Raw genomic sequence first — 24,215 nt, 5'->3', positions numbered from 1 at the left:
GTCACTGTGATTTCGGTCAATAGACGTTAGAATTTAGTCACCGAACTTCAACAACTTAGTGAATAAATATAAGGCCAATTGCAGCAATAATCTCCATTATAATTAATTATACATGACTCATCTTATAATTAACAACATGTAACCATAACCCTCTCTTTTAAGCTAATCGTGTTAGGTCGCTGGCTACCATCCTAAGCTAGCTACATGGTAACTTAAGGGTTAATGCTTGCAAAGTATGCTAACGATAGTTAAGTTGGGTGACATTCAAGAATTCTGAGCTTGTAATCCTTTGGAAGTATTAATTCGATAAAACAATAGCAAAACAAGGTATTTACTTTTTTATTTACACATATTTTCCATACTATTTTAGTCAACATAAAGTTGTTGTAAACGCTAAAACTAAAATTCTGTTAGCATGTGGACGTGAGGCCAAACCACTGAAGAAAATATCCATTTTCAAAAATATTCGTACGTGTAGACAGCAGCCTCGAAATGGAAGGCAAAGATGTTTCGTTTTTTTTTTAAAAAAGTTTATTAACAGGCTGCAGTCACACAGGAACGTGAAGTCTGGTTTAACTGACCTCTTGGTAGCATTCAGAAAAAGTAAATTTTTCTGCTCATGTGTGAAAGCACCTGTAGCCTAACTGACCTGCTAGCTCGTTACCGTGCTATCCAGGTAGCCTACTAGCCCGTTAGCTGTTTTCGCTTCTATCGGGAGGTCTCCGTTAGCCGCTGTTAGCGTGAAGTTGCGCTGTATTTCTGTGACGTTTGCCAGCTGGGTTTTATTGTGGATTTTATCTGTAAATAATGTGGAAAAAATGTTTGAATAATGAATTTTTTGGGGTTTGAATGCGCTGCTGTGCCACGCCGCGGCCAGTTTTACAATGTACTGTATCTACTGTACAGAACACAGAAGTCGACACTTTTCTAGTGAGCCTTTGTTAAATTTTATTGTGGTGGAAAAAAAATATTATTATTATTATTAATAAAAAAATTTTTATTGTTTATCTTTACACATTGTTTCTTTTCATGAGTCTGTGTGTGTAAAAATGAACAAGTTGTTTGGATTTTTAAACTATGTGTCAAATCATGTTTTTAGATTTGATCAAAAATGTGTTTTATATAGTGTTTCCATGGTCATGGAAAACCTGGAAAAGTCATGGAATTAGTAAAAATGAAATTGTTACAGTAATCTCCTGAGGATGACCTTTCACTTAATATCACTGTCACTCATTTCTCATGTAAAAACATGTCATGGTTCCAACTTTACAAACTTTTCCTTTAAATAACGTTGAATATTGTAATGTATAACTTACTTATCTCAACAAAAGCTGTGAAGGTGTCACTGGGGTCATTGTGACACCATTTCTCAGTATTTTCACATTTTTTTTACAAATAATTGAGAAAATAATGATCCGAGTAATCCATAATTTAAAAAAAAAAGTAAACTCTTTGAAATCTGGGAAAAACAGCTTGATTTCTTTCAAAAACATAGGAAGAAAGCAAAGAGCAATTTAAGAAATGACCCAAAAATTAGCAAGAAATTAGTAAAAAAAGTGACAAAATTACCTGAAAATCAGCACAAAAAAAAAAATACAACACAAAAAGTAAAGCTGAAATAAAACAAGGAAATTGCCTTAAAAAATGCTTAAAACTATAATAATTCAGTTAAATTTATATAATTAAGATTATTAGACATATAGCTTTAAAAAAAATCTAAATCCACAAATTCTTCAAAAATTGCAGATTATTTCTTGCCAAGTTGCTCTCAGCCTTTTTTTCCCGTGTTTTTGAAAAAAATCAAATCAATTTTATTCCAAATCTGATAAAAAAAAAATTTTTAAATGTATATTTAGATATATAATTTCCAAACTTATCACAATACGGAAGAAGGTGGGGGAACATTTTGATAAAACCCTGGAGGGCGGATGCTCTTACAGGTAATAATCCGTCCAACTCCATCAAACATCTACACACATGAAGAGAGAGGAGTCCCAAATTATAGTCCTGAGTGGTTACCATGACAACACACAGCTGACTCACAGGTGCTAATGAATGCAGAGTTGTCATGGAGGAGGAGGATGTGATCACAGCTCATTGCGGGGCGCGTTGTCATGACAACCAGTGATTACCAGCGCAATGCAAATAGCACTGTTTAGATTAACACACTCAACAGACACCGATAAATACAACACACACACACACACACACACACAGAGTAAAAATAACTTATATTTGCAAAGACTGATGTGGAAACTCAACTGACTTTTAATTTGACCATCTGATTTTCCCTCTACTGCCACTATGAACTTGTGGTTATGAGTGAAATGTCATAATTATAATACTTCACTGATCCCTTAACTTTTGATTAAACCCTTTTTGAGGTTTGAGCATTTTGTTTAAATTGCTTGGTTTATTTAAAAAAAGGGAAAGAAAGACAATGAGTAAGGGAAGAAGAAATGACCTGAACAAAATTACCTGAAAACTAATTTAAAAAAGTAGATTTTGAAAATTAAATAAAAATCTAGTAAAAAAATAAATAAATAAATTTTAAAAAAAACAACAGCAACAAGGAAATGACCTGGAAAAAAAGTGCTTAATTTTTGTAACATAATTTTAAATATTGGAAATATTAAAAGCTGCACCAGAGTGTCCTATAAGCAAGTTTACATCTGTCATCCCTGTGCAGGAAAATAGCATCACTGTTAAGAAACTGTAAAAATATCAGTGGTTTGCAAATTTAAAACTCCTAAATTTATTCTGGCGACGGGGCTGATATATCAGAGTTGTTTCTGCAGTCTGGACGTGTAAATGATGAGCGACACTTTGTTGCTGAGTCAGCGAACGTCTCCTCTGACGTGGTGATGGAGGTTAATCTGGATCCTGTTCTTCTGACGAGATTCAACTCTGTGTGTGTGTGTGTGTGTGTGTGTGAGTGAGTGTGTGTGAGAGACCGTCATGATCTCCTGCTGAGCTCTGAGCTACATCCAGTTTTAAATAGACACACACACACACACACACGTAACCTGAGAGAGTGCGACTTGCTGCAAGGGATTATGGGTCCAAATTAATATCCACTTACTGTTCAAATGTGCTTCTCTCGGGTTGTGTGTGTGCATCCTGTCTGCTCAAATAACCTCGACATGACTTTTATTATAAACCATAAATTCAAATACTCCTTCACAAGAAGCAGTCACACAGACTTTGTTTTTACCTTTTAGCAGCTGTTACCTGTTTTAAACGCTCGTGTGACTCAACCAGCTCCTTAAAAACGAAGAGACATTCCTTCGCTCTGACTTTGAGTATCACCTCCACCCGCCTCAGGATGCAGACGTTACACACGTTACACACGTTACACACCTGCCAGCACTCTCCCGTGTGTGTTTGAGCCCCGCGGCAGCAGCAGTGACTCAGACCAAACGCACCTGTCAACCCTGAACTTCTCTCCAGACATGTTTTTAACCGCGTTTGTCAACAAAAACAAGCTGTGCTTAACCCTTAGGGCGTGCTTTAATATCACACACACTCGACTCGCTCTGCACGCAAAATGTGCTTTGCAAAATCAAAATCAAGCTTTAGAAGTATTATAATTAAGATTATTTTCTACTTTCATTCAGTTAATTTTTAAACCAACATCAGTGCGAATCATAAATATCAAATATTCATTCATTTTCATAACTTTAACCCTTTAAATGCCAGAATTTTGTCATGATGCCACTATGTTTTTAGATGAAAAAAACAAAAAAAAGAATTATTTTCTTTGATTTAACACAGGCTGGGGTATGTCAGTGAGTTACAGCAACGTTAGATTTTGTGAGTTTTAACAGGCTGCAAAAATAAATAAGCGACCAAATACGAGTAAAGCGACGCAGGGTTAAAAGGGGTGAGAGGCACCTTAGAGAGCTTCCACTGTTTTTAATGCAAAGTTCAGTCTTTTAACCCTTTGAAACCTGAGCAAATTGGGGCAATGAGCAACTTAACAAGAAATAACCCAAAAATTAGCAAGAAATTAGTAAAAAGTTCCAAGAAAATCACCTGAAATTAAAAATATATAAATAAATTATAAACATCAATTAAATCTGTTCATCCAACTGCACATTTGTGCTCAAGGTGAGAAGGGGACGGACGGACGGACGGACGGACGGGACGGACGGACGGACGGACGGACACGGACAGAAGTGAGTTTTGTCTGTTTGTGTAGCATTTTGTCTATTTCCTTTTTACATGTTTGTAAAAATAAAAATCAAATCAATACATCAATTGTTTTGTTTTTGTCTGATTTTTAAACATTTCAAGGACTTCTTGGTTTCTAGGATTTTAGGACATTTCTAGGATTTTAGGACATTAGGGGGTTATCTAAGACCTCTGTTGGGAGTGCGGGGATCTGGCTGGCACTTTTTTCTGATAAACGAGCTCTACTTCGACACCTTCTGCATACTAAAATTACAAAAAAAATCACATCACTATATTTTCACTGTGAATTAAAATGGTTGGGGGACCGCCTGGCAGGGGCCGTATTTGGCCCACGGGTCGTAAGTTGAGTATCACTGCTCTACACGAAGGCATCAAGATTTTTATTTACGTGCCAAAGACACGACTTTGTGGTTTGGCGAGCTAATAAGAAGGAAACTGTCGGCCTCGCCGGATGGAAAGTATAAATAAACCTTCTTCTTCTGCTCATTGAGAACATGGAAAAACCTGACAGGCCAAACTGTGGGCGAAGAGAGCCCCCGCCGCGCAGAGGTCAGCTGACAAGATGACGGATCTGTCTGTCAGGGAGACGACTGCGTACCCCCCGCCAGCTGTCCCAGCATGCACCGGGCTGTCACCTGAGCAGGTGGAGGGGGGTGAGCGGGGGTCTGACCCACAGACCCAGATAACGAAAGAAAGAAAGGAGAGCGAGAGAGCCGACGAGAGCAGAGACGAATAAGAAGCAGGTGTCACTGGCGGCCATGTTGGCTCCTGGCAGGAAAGTTGTTGCCGTGGTAACCGGTGGCTGGTGGTTTTGTTTATGTTGTCATGGTGATGTTTTGACCAAACTGTGTCCGTTTGGCTCTTTGTGTTTTTTCATTCATTCGTCCATTTACAAACCAAACTTTTACTGACCGACTTCTCGCTCATTTCGACCATTTTTTAGCCCCAAAAAACTCACCCAAACTCTAAATACGCCATTTAAATTCATACGAAACACGTTCTGACCGTTAAAACCATTTTAACCCTTCAGCAAACATGATAAACAAATCTAAATCGCCCCTTTATACCCACAAGTTTAATAATGAAACCAGTGATAATCAGCAGATAATCTTAAACTCAATCTAAAGCTTCTAAAAACATCCTGAACCTAAACTCGAGTCTAACTCTTAAACTGTAAAATGAACACCTACCAAAAAAAAGTAAAAATTCTGGCAACAGTTTGCACTAATTTTACTGATTTATATCAACATGTTTTTATTTTAATTAAAATGAACACAAATCTATATATTTGGATGTATTCACTCAATGTAAGTATTATTATTATTATTATTATTATTATTATTATTATTAATTAAATAACTTCAACGTGATTATGTTAAGTCGATCCACTCATTTTTTTTAAAATTTAAGATAAAACAGTTATGTATAATTTTTTGTTTCAAATTAAGACTTTTTTACAGGTTTTACATGCAGAAATTATGTCGAGGGAATAAATAAGTGCTGCGTGTGCAGATGACAAAAGAGCAGGTGAAGCAAAAGAAAAAGCGACTTTAATTTGAATTTAAATATTTTAATATATCATGTGACATTATTGAAGTCCGCCCTTAGAAAAATGCTCAAGATTTTAAAAAGAATATTTTTTTTTTCTTTTTGATTTTTTTTATATTAATTGTTATTACTATATTCGCATAAAATTATGACTTTTCTCGTAAAATTACGACTTTATTCTAGTAATATTTTGACTTTATTCTCACAAAATTACAACTTTTGTCTTGTATTATTGTGACTTTTTTCTGTAAAATTACAACTTTATTATCGTAATGTTATGCTCAAAATTACGACTTTATACTCCTAAAATTTTGACTTTATTCTCAAAATCTAACGCTTTTTGTCTTTGATATGGCTTTAATCCTCTGCTGTACATTTTAGGTAGATTTTGTCACGCTGATGTTTATTTGTTTGTTTTAATTGTGTCATTGAATGCTATAAAAACAGGATTTGACTGCTCTTGCTCGTGATTTCTTCATTTTTTTGGCACTTTAAATACCACCAGCCGAATGCCACCCAGTTCCACTATACTGGAGAAAACGCAGACATCTCTACGACCGATACCTCCAACACTCGGCAGCTCACACCAAAATGATCCAGACCGATAAAAACGCTACGAGAAAGAGGGAAAAAAACGAGTTTTCGACTTTGAGGTGAACTGTCCCTTTAAACTGAATCGATACTGGTTGTTTCAGTGTGATACTGGAACCAGTTTGTAAGTTCAGAGTCGGTCTTTGTTCCAGTCAAACGTCTGAAACACTAAATATAAAACCAGCCATGGAAACTGTCTGTCTACCTGTCTGTCTCTCTCTCGCTGTATAATTGAATATAGACTCCGGGACAGCAGGCGCTCGCTGATCTGCTGCGAGGGTCTCTGAGTTCAGGACAAATGGAAAACGTGTGTGTGTGTGTGTGTGTGTGTGTGTGTGTGTGTGTGTGTGTGTGTTTTTTCAGATGGTGTCAGATTTGTTGGGCCAGAGGTCAGTTTATTTCCAGCGTCTCTCTTCATCATACAACCGTCTCTCACACACACACACTCGGTCTGATCGGTCCGTCATTCGCTGCTGAACTTTACTGAATGAGAAATGAACGAGCAGGAATTACGAATAATAACGTCCAACGTATGAGAGTATAAATACTGCGAGGAACCCCAGAGATACTCCTTCAAACTGTCACCTTTCTGCAGGAAATACAGATTTTTTTACAACCCTGTGATTTGGTTTATTCAAAGATATTAGTATCTGTAGTAGAAAATGATGTACTGCAGTTCAAGGCACAAGTTTAAGTATAAAAGTTGAATTAAATGTAAGATTTTTAGATTCCCACTTTGCTGCCACCTTGTGGTTGAAAGCTGATCAGTGTTTTTTTTATTTTCTTGAAATAAAAAATAATAATAATGGAAAAACTATATTCACAATTATCATAATTACATATTTAAAATTATGTCACAAAATTACTATAATTCCTTGAGGACTTTCCACAGGTCATTTTTTATGTTTTGTTTTTTTTTTTTTTTTTTTTTAAACAAATTTTCAGATAATTTTCTTGAAAAAAAAATATATAAATTTATACAAAATTATTATAATTTCTTAAGCACTTTTCATGTGTCACCTTTTTTTAAAAAATGAATTTTGGGAAATTTTCTCGTACTTTTTACCAATTTCCTGCTAAATTTGGGGTCTTTTTTTACTTCCGTCAGTGATTGCCTTCCACTCATGTTTTTAAAAGTAATCAAGCCAATTTGCTCTTTGGTCTCTGGGTTACTGTGACAAACATTTCTCAATATTATCATTATTTAAAAAAAAAAAAACAAACTATGGAAAATATAGACAGCATTAATCCATAATGGAAAAAAATATTTACCTAATATAAAATGTTGCTTTTACAGTAATGTTTGAGTCAGAGCCATCTATAATACCATGTAATAGTGTCCCAGTCATGAGGTCATTTGACACTTTTTACTGATTATAATTAAATACTTGTACTTCAGTAAATGATCTGAATACTGCGCTAAACAGTAAGAAGTCTGATATGAAACACTTGAGTGCAGGAACTGATTTTGGCTGAATAGTCTGCTGCCCCCTTGTGACTAAAAGGCCTCATTACGCCCGAAAAACATGTTGATATTTTATGTTTCTGTAGCTGGTTGTGATTTCGACACCCGTCGCAGTTTTTCCAGCAGTTTTTTAGTCAAAAAAAGTCATTTAAAAGAAATATTGCTGCATTTCCTGGCTTGATAATGCCCCCAAAAATGTGCGTTTGGAGCCCAAAATCAGTGTTTTTCTAACCCTGATGAAGTGGGTTTTTTGTGCATAAACTCATCCAAACGTTAACCACAGTGTTAACACATCCTCTGCATGACAACGCAACGTATCCATAGTTTGCAGAAACGTACAATGCCAGTATTTTTTCTGTGGTGATTATAGCCTCAGGAGTTTTTCTTTATGCGTTTATAATTTAACCCTTTGAAACCTGCAGTGACACCACTCCTTATGTGCTTCAGAGGCTTTTTAAACCTTTGAACTCCGAGCAAATTAGGGCAAAAACGAAAACAAACAAACATGGAAAAATGGAAACAAGGACAGATATGTTCCCAAATTTTCAAGAAATTAGTGGATTTAGATTTTTTTTCTTTTAGAAAAAACTGTTTTTATAATGACCATAATTACATATTTAAAATAATAAGAATGTAACAGAATTATTATAATTTTAAGCACTTATTCCAGATTTTGTTTGCCTTGTTTGTTTGTTTTAACTTTTTTTTTTCTTTCTTTCTATCTTTTTTTTTACTAATTTTGAGGGTTTTTTTGTATTTATTATTTACTTCATAATTTCTTCTTTTGCTGCTCATGTTGTTATTATTATTATAATTATTATTATTATTATTATTATTATCATCTGACTGTGTTCTTGTTGTAGTTGCACAGTTTGTCCACTAAATGTCAGCAGACCCTGAAAACAATGACATGAACACAGAGTTCATCCAGGTCACCATGCTGAGGAGTTCTTATATACATGCATACATACATAATTATATAATTATAAGGTCAATAACAGCTCTTGAATATTCATATTAGACTACATATAAATACTGAGTGTGAAAAATCATTTTTACCGTGGATACAGCTGAGCTGCCTTCATGATAATCTGAATTCTTATGCAGAGAAAAAAAAGCAGAACGCTCCACAAACGGCAATGAAAAAGATGTTGCTTTTTTTGTCTACATAAAAAGAGACTATTTATTTCAGCTGTCTACACTTGCTAACTGTGTATGTGTGTGTGTGTGTGTGTGTGTGTGTGTGTGTGTGTGTTGTGTGTGTTGCTGCGAACCCATTCAGAGCTTCCTCTGCAACAGGAAACAACACATAACTTCATGGAAATGCCACCGTGCTTCTCTGTCTGTTATGTTAATGAGCTGAGTGTGTGTGTGTGTGTGTGTGTGTGTGTGTGCATGTGTGCTTGCGTGTGTGTGTGTGTGTGTGTGTGTGTGTGTGTGTGTGTGTGTGTGTGTGTGTGTGTGTGTGTGTGTGTGTGTGTGTGTGTGTGTGTGTGTCATGAAACTAAGCCACAGTCAGCATACTCAGTGAAACTATGAAATGTACCTTAAAATCTCTGAATCATCTTTTTGTTCACGTAAACTCGGGTTCTCTTAAAAGGGACAGTTCAACTGTGTTTTCACATTTTGACAGTAACTGGTGATGTTTAACCCATTAAAACCAGAGCAAGCTGGCATGATTTCTTCCAAAAACATGGGAGAAAAGTGATAAGCATCTTAACAATAAATAGCCCAAAAATGAGCAAGAAATAAATAATAAATAATAAATAAATATGACTTAAGAAAGTGCTACTATACATACTTAATATATATATTTTTAATAGAATTTTTCACTAGAGAAAAATATTATATATTATATAATTATAATTTATAATCATATATCATTTAGATATAACTTTATTTACATTTATTCTATAATTCTATAGATTTTCGATAATATCTTGTAATAACTTCTTGATAATTTTCAGGTCATTTTATTTATTTATTTATTTTTTTGCAAAACATTGCTTGATGCTCATTATGATTTTTCCCATGTTTTCGAATGAAATCCACCAAATTTTCTCGGGTTTCATAGGTTTAAATGCTTGTGAAGTGTCTGAACGCAGCACAACAAATCTAATGTCGATCCAGGTGTGAAAGGGTTAAGTTTATATTTCTTTCTACTCCTCTGCTCTCATTTTTTTGCTGTTCATAGTATTTAAATACTGTTTTTTTTTTTTTTTTTGTATTTTACATGGTTGACATAAAGAAATCATTCAATCAATGAATTAATGAATCAAAGCTGAGCAGATAATTTCATTTTTATGAGCTGAAGTTTTTAACATAAAGTAATTTCATTTAACAAACTCAACACATGAAAAATACAAATTTCTGAGGAACTTTCCGCTGCTGCTATTTTCCACCTGTGACCACCTCTTCATCTTCTCATATCAAGTGCTGGAAGAAGTACTCAGGTCCTTCACAGCAGTAAAAGTACAAAGTGAGTATGTTGCAGTAAAACTTTTCTTAACTCTGACATTCCTGCTGCATCGACGAGCTATTTTCCTGCTGTAGATGTTTTTAGGTTTTTCATTTTAGCTCCTTTTTGGCCTGTTGGGAAGTTTTAAATACAGCAATGCATCATGGTCTATTGTAGCGTGGCCGTCCTGTGAGAACCACGCATCTCTAAAAACAGCCCGTTTACACTTTCAAGCTTCAGTTTATCACATTCAACACCAGAACATCTGGATATTTGAGGTTTTCACAGGACGGGAAGATAAAATTATCACAAAACGTTCCAGTTTTAAACGCTGCTGTGAGCCTTTAACGTGTCTCATTTTACAACTTTTTAATATATCTAAAAAGAATATTTCTTAAGAGTTATGTATTTTATTATTGATGTTCATCGGCACAGAAAAGTTCGAGCAGCGCGCAAATCCAAAAGTGATGAAAACTATGTGCTGGACTAAGCAGAAATATGAAAGAATAAATAACGTCTGCACACGAGTGCACGCTCCCATCAGCACGCACCAGGTGACCAGATGACACACGTGTGACCTTTTGGGCATTCAGCCTTCCCTCAGACATGGGCATCGGCACAGAAAACAGCCACGTCACTTGTTTGTTGGTAGTTTTCGGGGCAAATGTGTCACTGCAGAAAACTCACTAATGTAAACTCAGCAAATGTGGACTAATCCGCTGCTGAAAATAGTCCCAAAAAATGCAGTTTACTCTGCACCGATCAGCCAAAACATTAAAAGCACTGCATGGTGACGTGGATACCACTGAAACTCGACACACTCTGAGCACCTAAAAAACGTGAAGTAGTGAGCAGCTGTTTTTTAATTAAAATTCAAAAGATTTGCATCTTAGGTAGGAAGCTCCGAGCTCGGAGCTGAGAACCACCGACTGAGAGTTGGACAGCAGTTAGAGACGGACTGACACATCGTTGATTTTAGCCTTTGATGGGATTTGTTTTGAATAAGCCTCAAAAACTGCAGCAGATACAATGATGAGCAGAAACTGCTTCCATTTGTTCCTCCTGTGACACTTCTGTATTTCTCAAGTACTTTTTATCATCTTATCTTCTTTCAGTGGTTAGCAAGCAATCTCTCTCTCTGTGTGTGTGTGTGTGTGTGTGTGTGTGTGTGTGTGTGTGTGTGTGTGTGTGTGTGTGTTGAACTTCCTGCTAATAATATGAAATCTAATACAGAAACGCTTGCTCGTGTAAAGCCGTTTGGATTCACTCTGAGTCATGCAGACAAACACCATCAAATACACAATCATGCACCGAAAAAAGCGCCAGCAGCATCTCATCGGGTTATTTCCAGAACTACATATGCAGTACTAAATATGCATGTATTGTACTAATATACAATGTTATACATATGATATATGTTGCATATGTTTCCATTGTTATCTTTACTTATGTTAATAAAGTGTTGTACATTGTAGCATCACAGGCATATTTTATATTTCTAACATTTTCTACATTGAATTGTAGCACAGGGCACAAAGTTTAACATTTTCACACACTCAGCACTTTATATATTGTTTTTATAATTACTGTATTTCTATTTTATATCTAAATTCGTAGACATGTTGTGCTTATTTCTAATGCTCGGCTGTAAAGAACTACAATTTTCCCTCAATAAATCAATGAAATATTTCTGATTCGGCTTTTTTTGGGGTTTTTTTTTTGTTATTTGGGTTTTTTTTTTTTTACCTTTTTTTGAGGGGACAGCTTTAGTGTAAAAGGGGGAGAGAGAGGGGGTGACATGCAGCAAATATATATATATATATGTATGTGTGTGTGTGTGTGTGTATATATTTATATGTGTGTGTGTGTGTGTATGTATATTTATGTGTGTGTGTGTGTGTGTGTTTGTGTATGTATGTATGTATATATATGTATGTGTTTGTGTGTGTGTGTGTGTGTGCGTATGTATGTATATATATATATGTGTGTGTGTGTGTGTGTGTATGTGTGTGTATGTATATGTGTGTGTGTGTGTGTGTGTGTGTGTGTAGTATGATAGATATGTATGTATGTATGTATATGTGTGTGTGTGTGTGTGTAGATAGATAGATAGATAGATGAGATAGGTGTATATATATATAGACAGATAGATGTATATATATATAGATATATTATGATATGTATTTGCTGATGTTATCCATGGCGCCTCTCTGCAGCCTGTTTGCAGCAGCAGTACATTGATGAGTTCATGCTTTTGGTGTTTTCATTTATAGACATGCAAACATGTTTCCTTTCTCCTGCAGCAGCATCTGCAACATGCTGACTCAAGATGAAACCTCCACACACACACACGCACACACACACGCACACACCACAGAAACAGTGTCTGTCTTGTTGTAGTCATGGTTTCCATCTCTGTCCTGCTGCAGTGCCCTTTACCACCAGCAGTCCGCCTCCTCAAACCCCCCACACCAAACCCCCCCGACGACAACAACAACACGAGGTTACAGGCAAAGTCCAGAAACGTCATGTTTGTAACAGCCATGTTGTTAACGTGGCTATTTTTAGGCACAAACACTATCATGTTTTGGATTACAATACCTACATGCGGTAGCACAATCCTGGATAGAAATGCAGGCAGTGGTGGCTAAAAAACACCAAATTTTGGTAGCACAAACGCCATTGGGTACGCAGCTGCAGATTGCCAAAAAACACCTTCACTGGTGCCACAAATGCCACAACAAGTGTGACCAGCAAATGCAACACAAGCCCTATGTTTGGTGCCATAAACATCGCTGGAAATGCAGAAACCAATGGCTTAAAATATCTTTTTTTGCCAGAAATGCAGCTGGGAACATGGCCACAGGTTGCTAAAAAACACTCACGTTGGTGGCACAAATGCAGCTGGAAATGCAGCCACTGGTTGTGAAACAGCACGTACGTTCATTGGCACAAATGCCGCTGGAAACACAGCAATGACACACTAAAAAACAATCGATTTTGTAGTTTGTTGGATACTAATGGTGGTTTTCGGTGGTCTGCAGCTAAGCAGGCGTCGCGCCAAAGTGTCACTGTCAAATACTCACTATAGCAGCAAATGCAGACTAATCTGCTGCTAAAAATAGTCCCCACAGATGCACTGTTGCACAAACTACAGTTATCAGTTGTTTCTTAATTGCAAATTTAAAAAAATGTTTTTAAAGATTTTGCATCTTCAGTAGGAACCAATGAGCTTAGAGCTGAGAGCCACAGAGAGGAAGTCAGACAGTATTAAGCAAATAAAGCAAATAAAAGAAATTAAATGAAACAATTCACATGAAAGAAATGAATTAAAATATCTCTGTTTGTTTGTCTGTGAAGTCCCTGCAACTGACCACACACAAACACACAGCTCTGCGCTGCAGCTGCTGTGGGGAAGCGCAGCTCGATTCTTAGAAGTCACAACCTCACAGATCGACCCCAGGTGCATTATGGGTGAAAAGGCTGCACAGTTACAGTAAAAGGAGGCTACCTGCTGTTTACCAGAAGTGATGTCACAGGAAGTGAGATCACAGCTGTGGGCTGGAGGGAGGGTGGTGGTCTAGAGTTTCTGTAGCTGCAGAAATACCAGGACCTGCCCGCCCGCCTGCAGAGAACCAGAGACTCAACAGTTTTTTGCAGTACGATCTCGTCTCTGTCAATATTTATTATTTATTTTACACGTCATTTGTTTGTTTTTTTCCTTTAAAAATGGTAAAAAGCAAACCGGCAAAAAGCAAATTTCCGCTTTCTTCAACTTAATACTTCTACTCGACTACATCTCAGAGGAAAATATTGCACTTTTTTTCTCCCATACATGTTTTTCTCAGCTTTATTTACTTTGCAGATTATTAACACAAAATATAAATCAACATGTAAATGCTGATTCATTTTTGTAGATTAAACAACCCGAGCAGGATAAAAGCTAAAAAGAGCTCCATATTTACCAGCTGCAACACTAAAGTAATGAACGCGTTTATGCATTGGTAAATATAATCCGATAATATAAAAGAACATATATGCTATTCTGCATAAATAGTACACTTTTGGTAAGTGATTGCTTTTGTGCTTTCAGAAGAAAAAGGTAAAATTCTGAATGCATAACATTTATTTTTAACCAAATATTTGGTATATATATTTCTAGGCAGTGCTACTAGTTACTTTGCATATTATTTTACATAAAACACACATTAATTAATCATTTTTAAAGATTAAACCAGTGGTTTTCCGACCTTTTTGGTTTGGTTTGTGACCAAATGGCCACTTTCAACATTTCCCCCTTTTTAAACTTCTCACATGATTTTATAAAAACAACAGCATGAAGCATAACGTGGTTAAATTATCAGAGAAGATGGTTGTTTCTTCTTCTTCTGTCTCCCATTACTCAGTTCAGGACCCCTCAGATTTATCTGGTGACCCTTTAATGAGGCCAGACCCCTAGGTTGGGAACCACTGGGATTTTTAATGCAGTATTTCACTCGTATTTGGAGCAATTGTTTGTCATAATTTTTACTTTAAAAGGGTGTTTAACATCCTGTCTCCAGAAATGGGTCTTTTTTAAACAAAACCTTTATTATAGCTCTTGAAAACATTTGTTTGAGTAAAGAAATTGTAGTACACAGTCAACTAACTGGAAACTTTTCAGTGTCAGACGCATCTTGTGGGCTTCATCAACGAAACAAAGACCACAAGATGGTGCTGAAAACTCCAGAAAATGTACAGTAAGTCGACCGTATGCTGCTTTCTTTGTCTCACGCGGCCGCTCTGCAGCGAAGCACACCAAAATGGCATGTGGAATTCCCCAAGGCTCAACCATAGGGCCTTTTTTATTTCACATTTACATGCTTTTGTTTAACGAAACAAATTATACATATATAAATTGTACGAAACAATCCGATGATATTCTATGCAGATGACACCCAAATATACCAGGCAGTTTTTAAACCTGTCTCTTGACTTTGGACACAGCAGCTGACAAAACAATCTAAACTCAACGTCCTCAAAGCTGTTCTTCAGCTTCTGACTGTATCACATGAGCTTCGGCAGTTGTCGTAGAAATGTCGATGTTCAAAATTCCACTTTTTCCGTGCTCTTTAATAACTTTGTCCTCTGGTCCACAAAGTAAAGGACAAGTGTTCTTCAAAGTATAAAAAAAAAAATTGAAATTTGAAATCTACAATTTCACAACTGGTCAAATTGTCATTGAAGATCCTGTGATGTGATTGAGGTTCTTTAGTTGAACCTCGAGGTGAGATTGTTCGTGAATCGATGAGCGGTTGTGCCTGAACTTCCTTTTCGCATCTTAAAAAAATTAAAAATCTAATATTATCATGAATTCAGAGCTCAACTCAATAAATTAGTGACAAAGTTCATGTTATACGAAAAAAAAATCAAGACAAGAATCTGAAAATAATGTTCATTCTGATTTATTCATTTGCATTTGTCTGCATTTGCCAATCAATAAATACAATCAATAAATAATCAACAATAAGTCACAGCAGTACCATTATTAAATAGACACTTTAAATACAAAAATAAATATAAAAAATAACATCATCAGTAAAATACAAAAATTCCTAAGCAGTTTAGTACTTCTCTCACAGCTGCAGAGTACATGTGCTGCAGTGAAGTACTTTTACCTGAATGTTCAGAGTACACTGAAGTATGTCAGTATTAATCTCTGGTGTACTTTGTACCATGTGAGTGATGATACTTAGCTTCATCTTAAAACCTGAGTCGCTGATACTTAAATATGTTATGATTATATAAGGCAGATTTTCTAAAGCATTAAATCATCTGCAGTTTTTCAATAGATAAATATCAAGTATTTCCAGGTGATATTGATTGATTTTGAGTGAGTTTAACTCAATGATTAGTTATCAAAAGTATTTCACAGGATTAAACCGTCACGCTGCTTTCAAGTATCGAGCTCCAAACTTCCTTGAAAAATGTTTTACAAAATTACAATATCTGTTAGGCTTAGGCTGCTGGTTCACTGTCATTAAAATAAATACCTATATTTATAAATAATCCCTAAAAATTCCTACAACTATAAAAAATAAAAGAAATGAAAAACTTGGCACACTTGTCTGAACTTTTTGTTTTCTCATGTCAATTCAAGCATTTGTAATTTGTCAGTAAACATCCTTGTTTATGCCGTTGACGTCTTTGTCGACATTTCAGGGTCTCAGATGAGTTTTGACCTTTCGGATTTGGCGTCGCCGCCGCCTCCTCTCCCTCTGGATGTCATAGAGCGAGCTCGCCTCCTCATAAAGCCATGGCAGCTCCCACAGTGCTTTGCTTTGGACGATACGGTTATCCATCTGGAGGGGGAGAAATTTACGTTAATTTTATTGGCCACACAAAAAAATAATTTCACATCACATGAAAAGTCCCATTAAAACTTTAATAAAATGTCCTAATAAGTAAGCAAATTGGCTTGATTTTTTTTGAAAAACATCAGAATAGGGCAATAAGAAACTTGTAAAGAAATTACTCAAAAATTTGCGATAAATTAGGAAAAAGTATGAGAAAATTTCCTGAAAATTATCACACAAAATAAATATATAATTATGTGGTAATTATAGTTTTTCCCTCTTTTTTTTTTAAGAAAATAAAGTTATATTGGAAGTTAGATAGCTAGTTTATTTACTTATTTATTCATTTATTTATCTAATGAACCTTCATTTAACCAGGAATATTCCCACTGAGATTCACAATCTCCATTTCAAGAGTTCAGACTTCAAAAGTTGAAACAAACAGCATAAAATATTAGACACAAGCAAAAAGCAACAAACTTAAAACAGCCAATCAGAAGCATCCAGAGACACGTGCATTCAGTGTTCAAAAGGTCCTTAATCCCGTTTTTAAAATCTCCCAGGTTGATAACAGAGTCTAGTTTAAAGTGACTCAATAATAAATAATAATTTAATTAATAATTCTCTAAAACTACAGTGTCTTTTTTTTGCTGCACCTTTTTTGCCAAGTTGCTATTGCCTTTTTTTGACAGAAATCAAACCAATTAGGGGTTAAGCTGAACTGGGCTTTATTTTAAGGCTGCATAAGTCATTCGTTGACGTAATTTTGCTCGGGTCAGAGAGCCGACTGTCAAATTGTTCATCCAAATATATTTTTGCAGTTTTAGTGTGAGTGTGAGTCTGTACCTTGATTTCTTTAAGGTTGCTCAGTTCCTTCAGAAGCTTCTCCTGCTCGTGGTATCGGTGTTTCCTCAGGTCCTTCACCTTCCTTAGGATGAAGTTCAGCTCCTTCCTCACGTCTCCGTCCGCTGCCACCTGACCGTCACTGGCGGTGCCGGCGGCAGATTCGGGAAGCTGGTTGTTTTCCGCTGTCGGTGGACTCTGGGTGGGCAGCTGCTTCAACATCTGCTCGAGCAGGTTCACGTATGTCTCCAGAACGCCGCCCATAAACACCCTCTTTGCCTGAGAGAGAAACAAAAACATTTAGTTTTGGGCAGGTGACACTTGAGCTGATTTTAATTAACAACGTGATGGGTCAGGCATCTTGAATGTGTCTTTGTTCACCCTTTTTTGAAAAACTAGCTTTTTGCAGCCGGTTTCATCTCACTGTGAGCTGATTTTTGGAAAATAACCAAAGCCTGCTTAAAAAGTAGGAACTCGACTATAAATATGTATTTTCATGTTTCGTCACCTTAGAACAGTGATACTAAACGCCAGATTTGGCCCCTGATAGCCAGGTGGCCCCCAAATCATTCTCCACTTTACAACAAAAATAAAGAGATTCACACTGGGAACTGTTTTTGTACTTTTAGTATACATACGGTGCCAGAGCGCATAAAACGGCATCAAAGTAGAGCTTGTTTATCAAAGAAAAGAGAGGTTGAACAGAGGTTCAAGCTGAGCCCCTGATGTCCTTAAATCATAGAAACATCCTAAAAGAAAGGTGCCAAAATCCTACAAATGTCCTAAAACCCAAGAGCCCCTAGCCTCCTGTCATTTTGCAAAAGTGGCCCCTAAGAGATCTTTGAAGTGCGTTTTTTTGGGTGCTTATCCATACACAGTGTTTTATCTGCAGCTGATGTCGGTTTGGAGGAGCATGTACTGTTGTCATTGTGGGTCAGCAGCGATCTACCTCCTAAAAACATCAATATCAATAAATGCTATATTGAGAGTATTTTCACCGCTTCACCAAAGACAATAACAACTTCAGTTGCCCCTCTATGTTTCCATCAAAGCCACCAAACTCCATTGAGAAAAACAGTCATTTTTAGCTCATTGAGCACAGGAGCTGCTGGTCTACCGCTGTTTCGATCACTTTGCTAATTTGTGTTATTGTGCGACTTTGGTGAATCTGAACTAACCCTTTTAAACGCCAAAGTCACACAATAACACAAACTAACTGACTGATGGAGGCAGCAGCGGACCAGCAGCTGCTGCGTTCAGCAGCGTTAAATCGCTGTTTTTCTCAATGGAGTCTGGCTTTAAAGACAGCAAAAAAACAGCTTCATTTTCTCACTGAAAATCACTGTCTGACATTAAGGTGAAGAAGTGAAGCTACTCTAAATATGGCGAACACTTAAACTTATGATAATATATAGTGTCTGTGGACGAGAACCTCGTACACGCTCTGAGCTGGTCTTCACACAAACTCGTGACTCCCTCAAGGTACCGAAAACATTTTCACACAATGGAAAGAAAAAACTGTGGTCTCCCACACATCAGTTAAATAAAGCGCAGAGTGGGCTTTAAAGGGGAATGCCACTCACTGACTGTGAAACAGAAAGCTCATTTGGATGCAAGAACAAAGTGTCACAGTTAACCCTTTGTAACCCGGAACAGTTTTCTCGGGCTGTTTCACACACCTTTCACATGTATTTAAACCTTTAAAACCTAAGTTTATTTCTTTTGAAAACATGGCTACAACGGCGATGAGCGACCTGGTGAGAAATGTCGCAAAAATGTCAAGAAATTAGGAAAAAGAAAATGACCTGAAAATTTGTTTGGAGATAGAGACAGAGAAGATAATAATAAAAAATAGGGATAAAATATTCTTTTCATAATTAATATTTTTATAATTATATTTCATCTCTATATATCTAATATTTTTAATATATATTATTGATTTATTTTTATTTTATTATTTTTATTTGAGGGTTTTTTGTAACCTTTTTTGTTTTGTTGTTTTTCAATATTTTCTTCTCTTTTTTTCTAAATTTCAGGTAATTCTCTTTTAATTTGTAACTTTTCCCTACATTTTTCAAAGAAATAAAACCAATTTGCACAAGTTGCAAAGGATTAAGCAAAGTCTGGTAATTTCTAAGACTCACTGGATGTCTGAGCTGTGCAGCTCAAATGAGTCACACGAGGACACTCCAATTTATTCAAAGGTGATGAAATGCAACACCTGTGTTGTCGTGGTGGAGGAAAAACTTCATGGGGAAACCCAGAGAGGCGGATGGCCTTTAAGTGCCTCATTTTTAAATGTTTCCGCATAATAGGCTTGGGCGGTATATTAAAAAAGGCCAAAAATTTGCAAGAAATTCATAAAAAAGTTAGATAAGAAAAAAATCAATAACATAAAATTAATTAATTAAATTAAATTAAATAAAAACACGAAAAGATGACCTTAAAATGCTATAAAAAGGGGAAAAATAATCATTAAAAAAATTTAAATAATTGAAATGGTGAATTATGTGTTTTATGAAGGATCTGGTGCAGGAGAAGCAGGTTAAGGTCCAAGCATCACCCTGTGCTACTTGTCACAGCTTTGCAGCCAGTTTGCATCGCCTCTTTCTTATCTAGTTCTTATCTTGTTTACCACAAAAACTTCTCAGCCAGCAGCTGCAGGCTGCAGACTGTGGCATGTCCGGACTCTGGTGTTTAGTGGTTTGATTCTGTTGTTGTGGAGCTCAGAACTTGAAACCGACCATGAAGTGGCTTTATGTTAGAGTTGGTGAAGAGTGAAAGTTCAACGCAGCACCGGCTGCAAACAAAAGGCTGCACAGTGCAGAGCCGGCGGGAAAATAAAAACCGCAAGAAACCTCGATGCAAACTCCAAACTGTTCACGGTGTCAGACATGAAAGACAGAGAGCGGCTGCTGACTCAGGATCAGAAAACACGGCAGAGCTCATCAGGAAAACATGGAAAGCACCGCTTTAAAACTCGCTGCACTCAAAAGCTCTTAAATCAGCATGAAAAAACTTTGAATCACCTTAAATCACCTTCATGCAGCACATTAATGTTTCTGGATTTTTAAACGTCGCTGCGGTTTCAGGACATTTCTAAGATTTTAGGGTGTTTCTTTTCTTTTTTTGATTAATAATCTCCATTTTGATGCTGTTTTATGCACTCTGGCACCGTATGTATACTAAAAGTACAAAAACAATTCCCAGTGTGGATCACTTTTATTTTTTTGGGAATTAGGGCCACTGGGAACCCTACTGGGGGCCACATTTGGCCCGCAGGCCGTACGCTGAGTATCGCTGCCGTACCGTATGTCCTGTCTCATAAACATGTCTTTCTACAGAGAAAACTGAGGTTAAAAACAGCGAACAGAATAAATCACGTATTTAAAACCTCAACCTGTCACCAGCTGACCACAGCGACATTTCTCACAGACTTCGTGTTTCTATTCGTAGACGTACGGAGGCTAAATTGTTCCAATGACAACTTATTTTTACCTCCATTTTGCCGGTCAGAGGTTCTCTGGAGAAGACGGGCTTCCCGTTAAATCTATCTGTCGCTGAAATCTTCTGCAAAAAAAAAAGACAAAAAAAACAGGTCAATTTTTATGAAAACCGAGTGTCTTTTCCAAATATATGAACCCAATAATTAAAAATGATGTATACTTTTCTAGACTGTAAATAATGATGCATTTAAAGACAGTCGGACATAGGACAGATTTCAAATCTGTCCACAATAGAGCATATTAATGATGAGTTAAAGCAAGTCATAATCAAAAATAATCAAATATAAAAGTATAAAGCAACATATTCTCCATGCAGGTGATCAAACACAAAAAATAAACAATTAAGCATGATGTGAAAAAAGTGATTTGATTTCAGTCATTTCTTTATACTTTTCTAGACTTTTCTTATAGGTGCATTCAAGGACACACAGACATCTGAGATTTAGAGACGTTGTAGTTTTTTTGTCATAATTATCAAACGATAAACAATTATAATGCATATTTGGTAAAAGATCATACAGATTTGGGCATTTCTTGCTTTTCTACTTTCAGTGGGTCAAAGATGCGTTTAAGGACAGTCTGACATTGGAGATTTAAGAAATACTGTTGAAAAGCTGTTATCAGATAGGACAAAAAAAAAAATCAAAAATAAAATTAAAATTGTAATCGGCTTTTCTCCTTTAAGTGACTTTTTTAAAATATGTCCTTATTGGTGTGTTCGGGGTCACTCTGACATTTGTGATTATTTATTGTTTATTGTCTGATATCACATAATCAGTTTCCAAATCTTCTGCATAAAAACTGTCTCGTTGGTGCGTTCAAAGACACTTGACACACATCTGAGATTTGTGTGTCATCCAGCCCCCAAATATGACGCGTTTGGGGATGGTTTCTTTTATTGTAAAAAAAAGTTGCTTTCAGTTTCCGTATCTTAACCTTTTGAAACTTGGAGCAACAGCACATTACTTCCAGGCGTCTTTCACAAGTATTTAACCCTTTGAAATCTGAGCAAATTGTGCAATTTCTTTTGTAAACGCAGGAAAAAGTTCCACAAATTGTCTACGGAAAAAGGAAAAAAAACAACAAAGAAATCAAGATAATGTGCTCAGGAGTTAAAGGGTTAAATGTCAGACGTTAGAGGTCCTTGAATGCACCATGAAGGTTTAAAAGTCTACCTGCTGCAGCACACCTGACTATGACATCATCAACATTAAGTTGACCAACTCTGAGAAAGTTGTCCAAAATCATAACTGTGACCTGAGTACATAAGTACATTTACAAAAGTACTGTACTTATGTGTGATTTAAAGGTTACTTGTACTTTACTTGTGTATTTTTTATTTTTATGCTACTTCATAGTTTTTGCTTTATTACAGTCATCTGACAGTTTTAGTTTTGCATGGAAAACAAATGTTTATAAATATTTTTTGTTATGAATTAAATTGCCAAATCGTTAATAAATGAACAGCTGTCACAATAATTTCATTCACATATTTTTTTTTTATAATTTTGAGTTTTCAGTGGCATTTTTTTTTTTCTATAATTTTTTTGCTGTGTTTTATCTTTATTTTTTATAATAATTAAATTTCTTAGGTGTATTTTATTTATCTTTTTGAATCATTTTGAGGTTTCTAGTGTTTATCTATTTTATTTTATTTTATAACTATAATTTTGGGATTTTTTATGTTGAATTATATGGATGTGTATTTTTTTCAGTATTAAGTATCTTTACTTTTAATACATTAAGTACATTTTCCTGACTATATTTATTCACTTTTACTTAAGAATTATTTTAATGCAGGAATTTTACTTCAAACAGATTATTTTAGAGTGGTATAAGTACTTCAACTTTAATAAAATATCTGAATACTTCTTATTGATACTATACAGATGATATTTGTAGTAAATTGCCTAAAACGTTAAAGAAAACACATCAGAACAGTCCTTTAAACATGCATGGGAAAAAGTGTGTGTGCATGTTTGTGTGTGTGTGTGTGCATGTATGTGTGTTTGAGGTGAGTGTGAAAGCGGCAGCAGCAGGAAACAGAAAGCGTGTACCAGTACGTGAAGTACTGCAAGTGACAGCAGCGGCAGTTCATACTCACATAGTGCTGCAGGAGGTTCTGGATGGTTCTGTTCATCTCCTGAGGGATGTGCGAACCTCCGACCTGGCAGACAGACAGCCAGAGAGACAGGCAGACCACCGCCCTCGTCGTGGCAACCATGGTATCGCCGCTTGTACAATAATACCGTCGTTCGCTAGTCGCTGGTACAATTCCGAAGCCTGTCCGGGCCCGGCGTGGCTGACAAATTCAATCCGTGAAGGAGCGATGCCGGAGACGGAGACGTGGCGAACAAGACCCGTGTGATGGTCTCTCTGAAAGTCTGATGGTCTGACTCGTCTGACAGGCGTGCGTCTCTCTGCCCTGATGTTGGCTCAAACTGTTTGACTCGTCATGAAAGCTTATATTTATAACTCGGAACGAGAGCGAGGCAACGGGGCAGAGAGACGTAGACACACACACGGAGAGAGAGAGCGCCGATCTAGGTGTGAAAACTGTGGTTGCTCAGTTTCCTTTAAATCACCAAACTTCATAGAAGTGGGTGAGGGGTCTCCCACTCACGCATTCAAATGCTTTCTGCTAAGATGCACAACACCCAGTGCTTTTCATGTAATTAGTGTTTTTTACTGGTCATACTGGGAATGGTTTCTGATAGAGGCCGGCGTTTTCATGCATCTCAGTGGAGTGGAGGTCGCCGGAAAGCGCGCGCAGTGATGCAGCAGCCTGCGTCGGAAATCACTAGATCCAATAGAAACGCAATGGAAACCATTACGAACCCTGAGCAATCTATGGCACCTGCGGTCGTACTGGGAACTCTGGAGATTTCTGATGGTTTTTGCACTGATGCAACGTGAAGGTGAAGACATGAGAGGTCACTGAAACGCCTTCAGTCCACCGAGTCCCACTGAGGACGTACATCTTTGACCTTTTGACGTTCTGCTGCGTTCAGACGCCTTTCACGAGCTATTTAACCCCTTGAGCCCGAATCAAATTGGTTTGATTTCTTTACACTAAAACTAAAATAAAACAAAATAAAATAAAACATTCAGCAACATAAGAGAACAGTACTTTGGCAAGACATGTCTTACGAATTGCAAGAAATCAGTTAAAGAAAATGACCTAAAAATGTTTGTTTTGGGGTTTTTTTAATAGGGGAAAAATCCAAAACCATTATATTTATATAATCAGTCTAATTATACATTTAAAAGTTATG

At 36.5% G+C, this 24,215-nt stretch overlaps 1 protein-coding gene across 1 annotated transcript; it reads right to left on the bottom strand.

Annotated features, from left to right (window-relative positions):
* Positions 1–15,724: 15,724 nt before the first annotated feature.
* On the bottom strand, positions 15,725–23,358 carry LOC121961495 (interferon gamma-like). The gene is made up of 4 exons (XM_042511501.1): positions 23,045–23,358; positions 20,933–21,004; positions 17,438–17,713; positions 15,725–16,597 (listed from the first exon to the last, which is right to left on the bottom strand). Exons 1-4 carry the CDS (start codon positions 23,162–23,164, stop codon positions 16,454–16,456), a joined length of 612 nt encoding a protein of 203 aa, XP_042367435.1. The 5' UTR covers positions 23,165–23,358; the 3' UTR covers positions 15,725–16,453.
* Between the last annotated feature and the right edge of the window lie 857 nt (positions 23,359–24,215).

The sequence above is a fragment of the Plectropomus leopardus genome, chromosome 22 (assembly GCF_008729295.1).
Source record: "Plectropomus leopardus isolate mb chromosome 22, YSFRI_Pleo_2.0, whole genome shotgun sequence".
In the NCBI taxonomy this organism is placed as follows: domain Eukaryota; kingdom Metazoa; phylum Chordata; class Actinopteri; order Perciformes; family Serranidae; genus Plectropomus; species Plectropomus leopardus.
The sequence above is the reverse complement of the archived record's forward strand: the minus strand, read 5'-3'. Positions and strand labels throughout refer to the sequence as shown.

Excerpts from the sequence above, each read along its gene's own strand:
- LOC121961495 (XM_042511501.1), bottom strand. The coding sequence starts at position 23,164 with ATGGTTGCCACGACGAGGGCGGTGGTCTGCCTGTCTCTCTGGCTGTCT. Across the intron at positions 21,005-23,044 it reads AGAACCTCCTGCAGCACTAT|AAGATTTCAGCGACAGATAG; the intron begins GTGAGTATGAAC and ends TTTTTTTTGCAG. Across the intron at positions 17,714-20,932 it reads CTCTGACCGGCAAAATGGAG|GCAAAGAGGGTGTTTATGGG; the intron begins GTAAAAATAAGT and ends TTTCTCTCTCAG.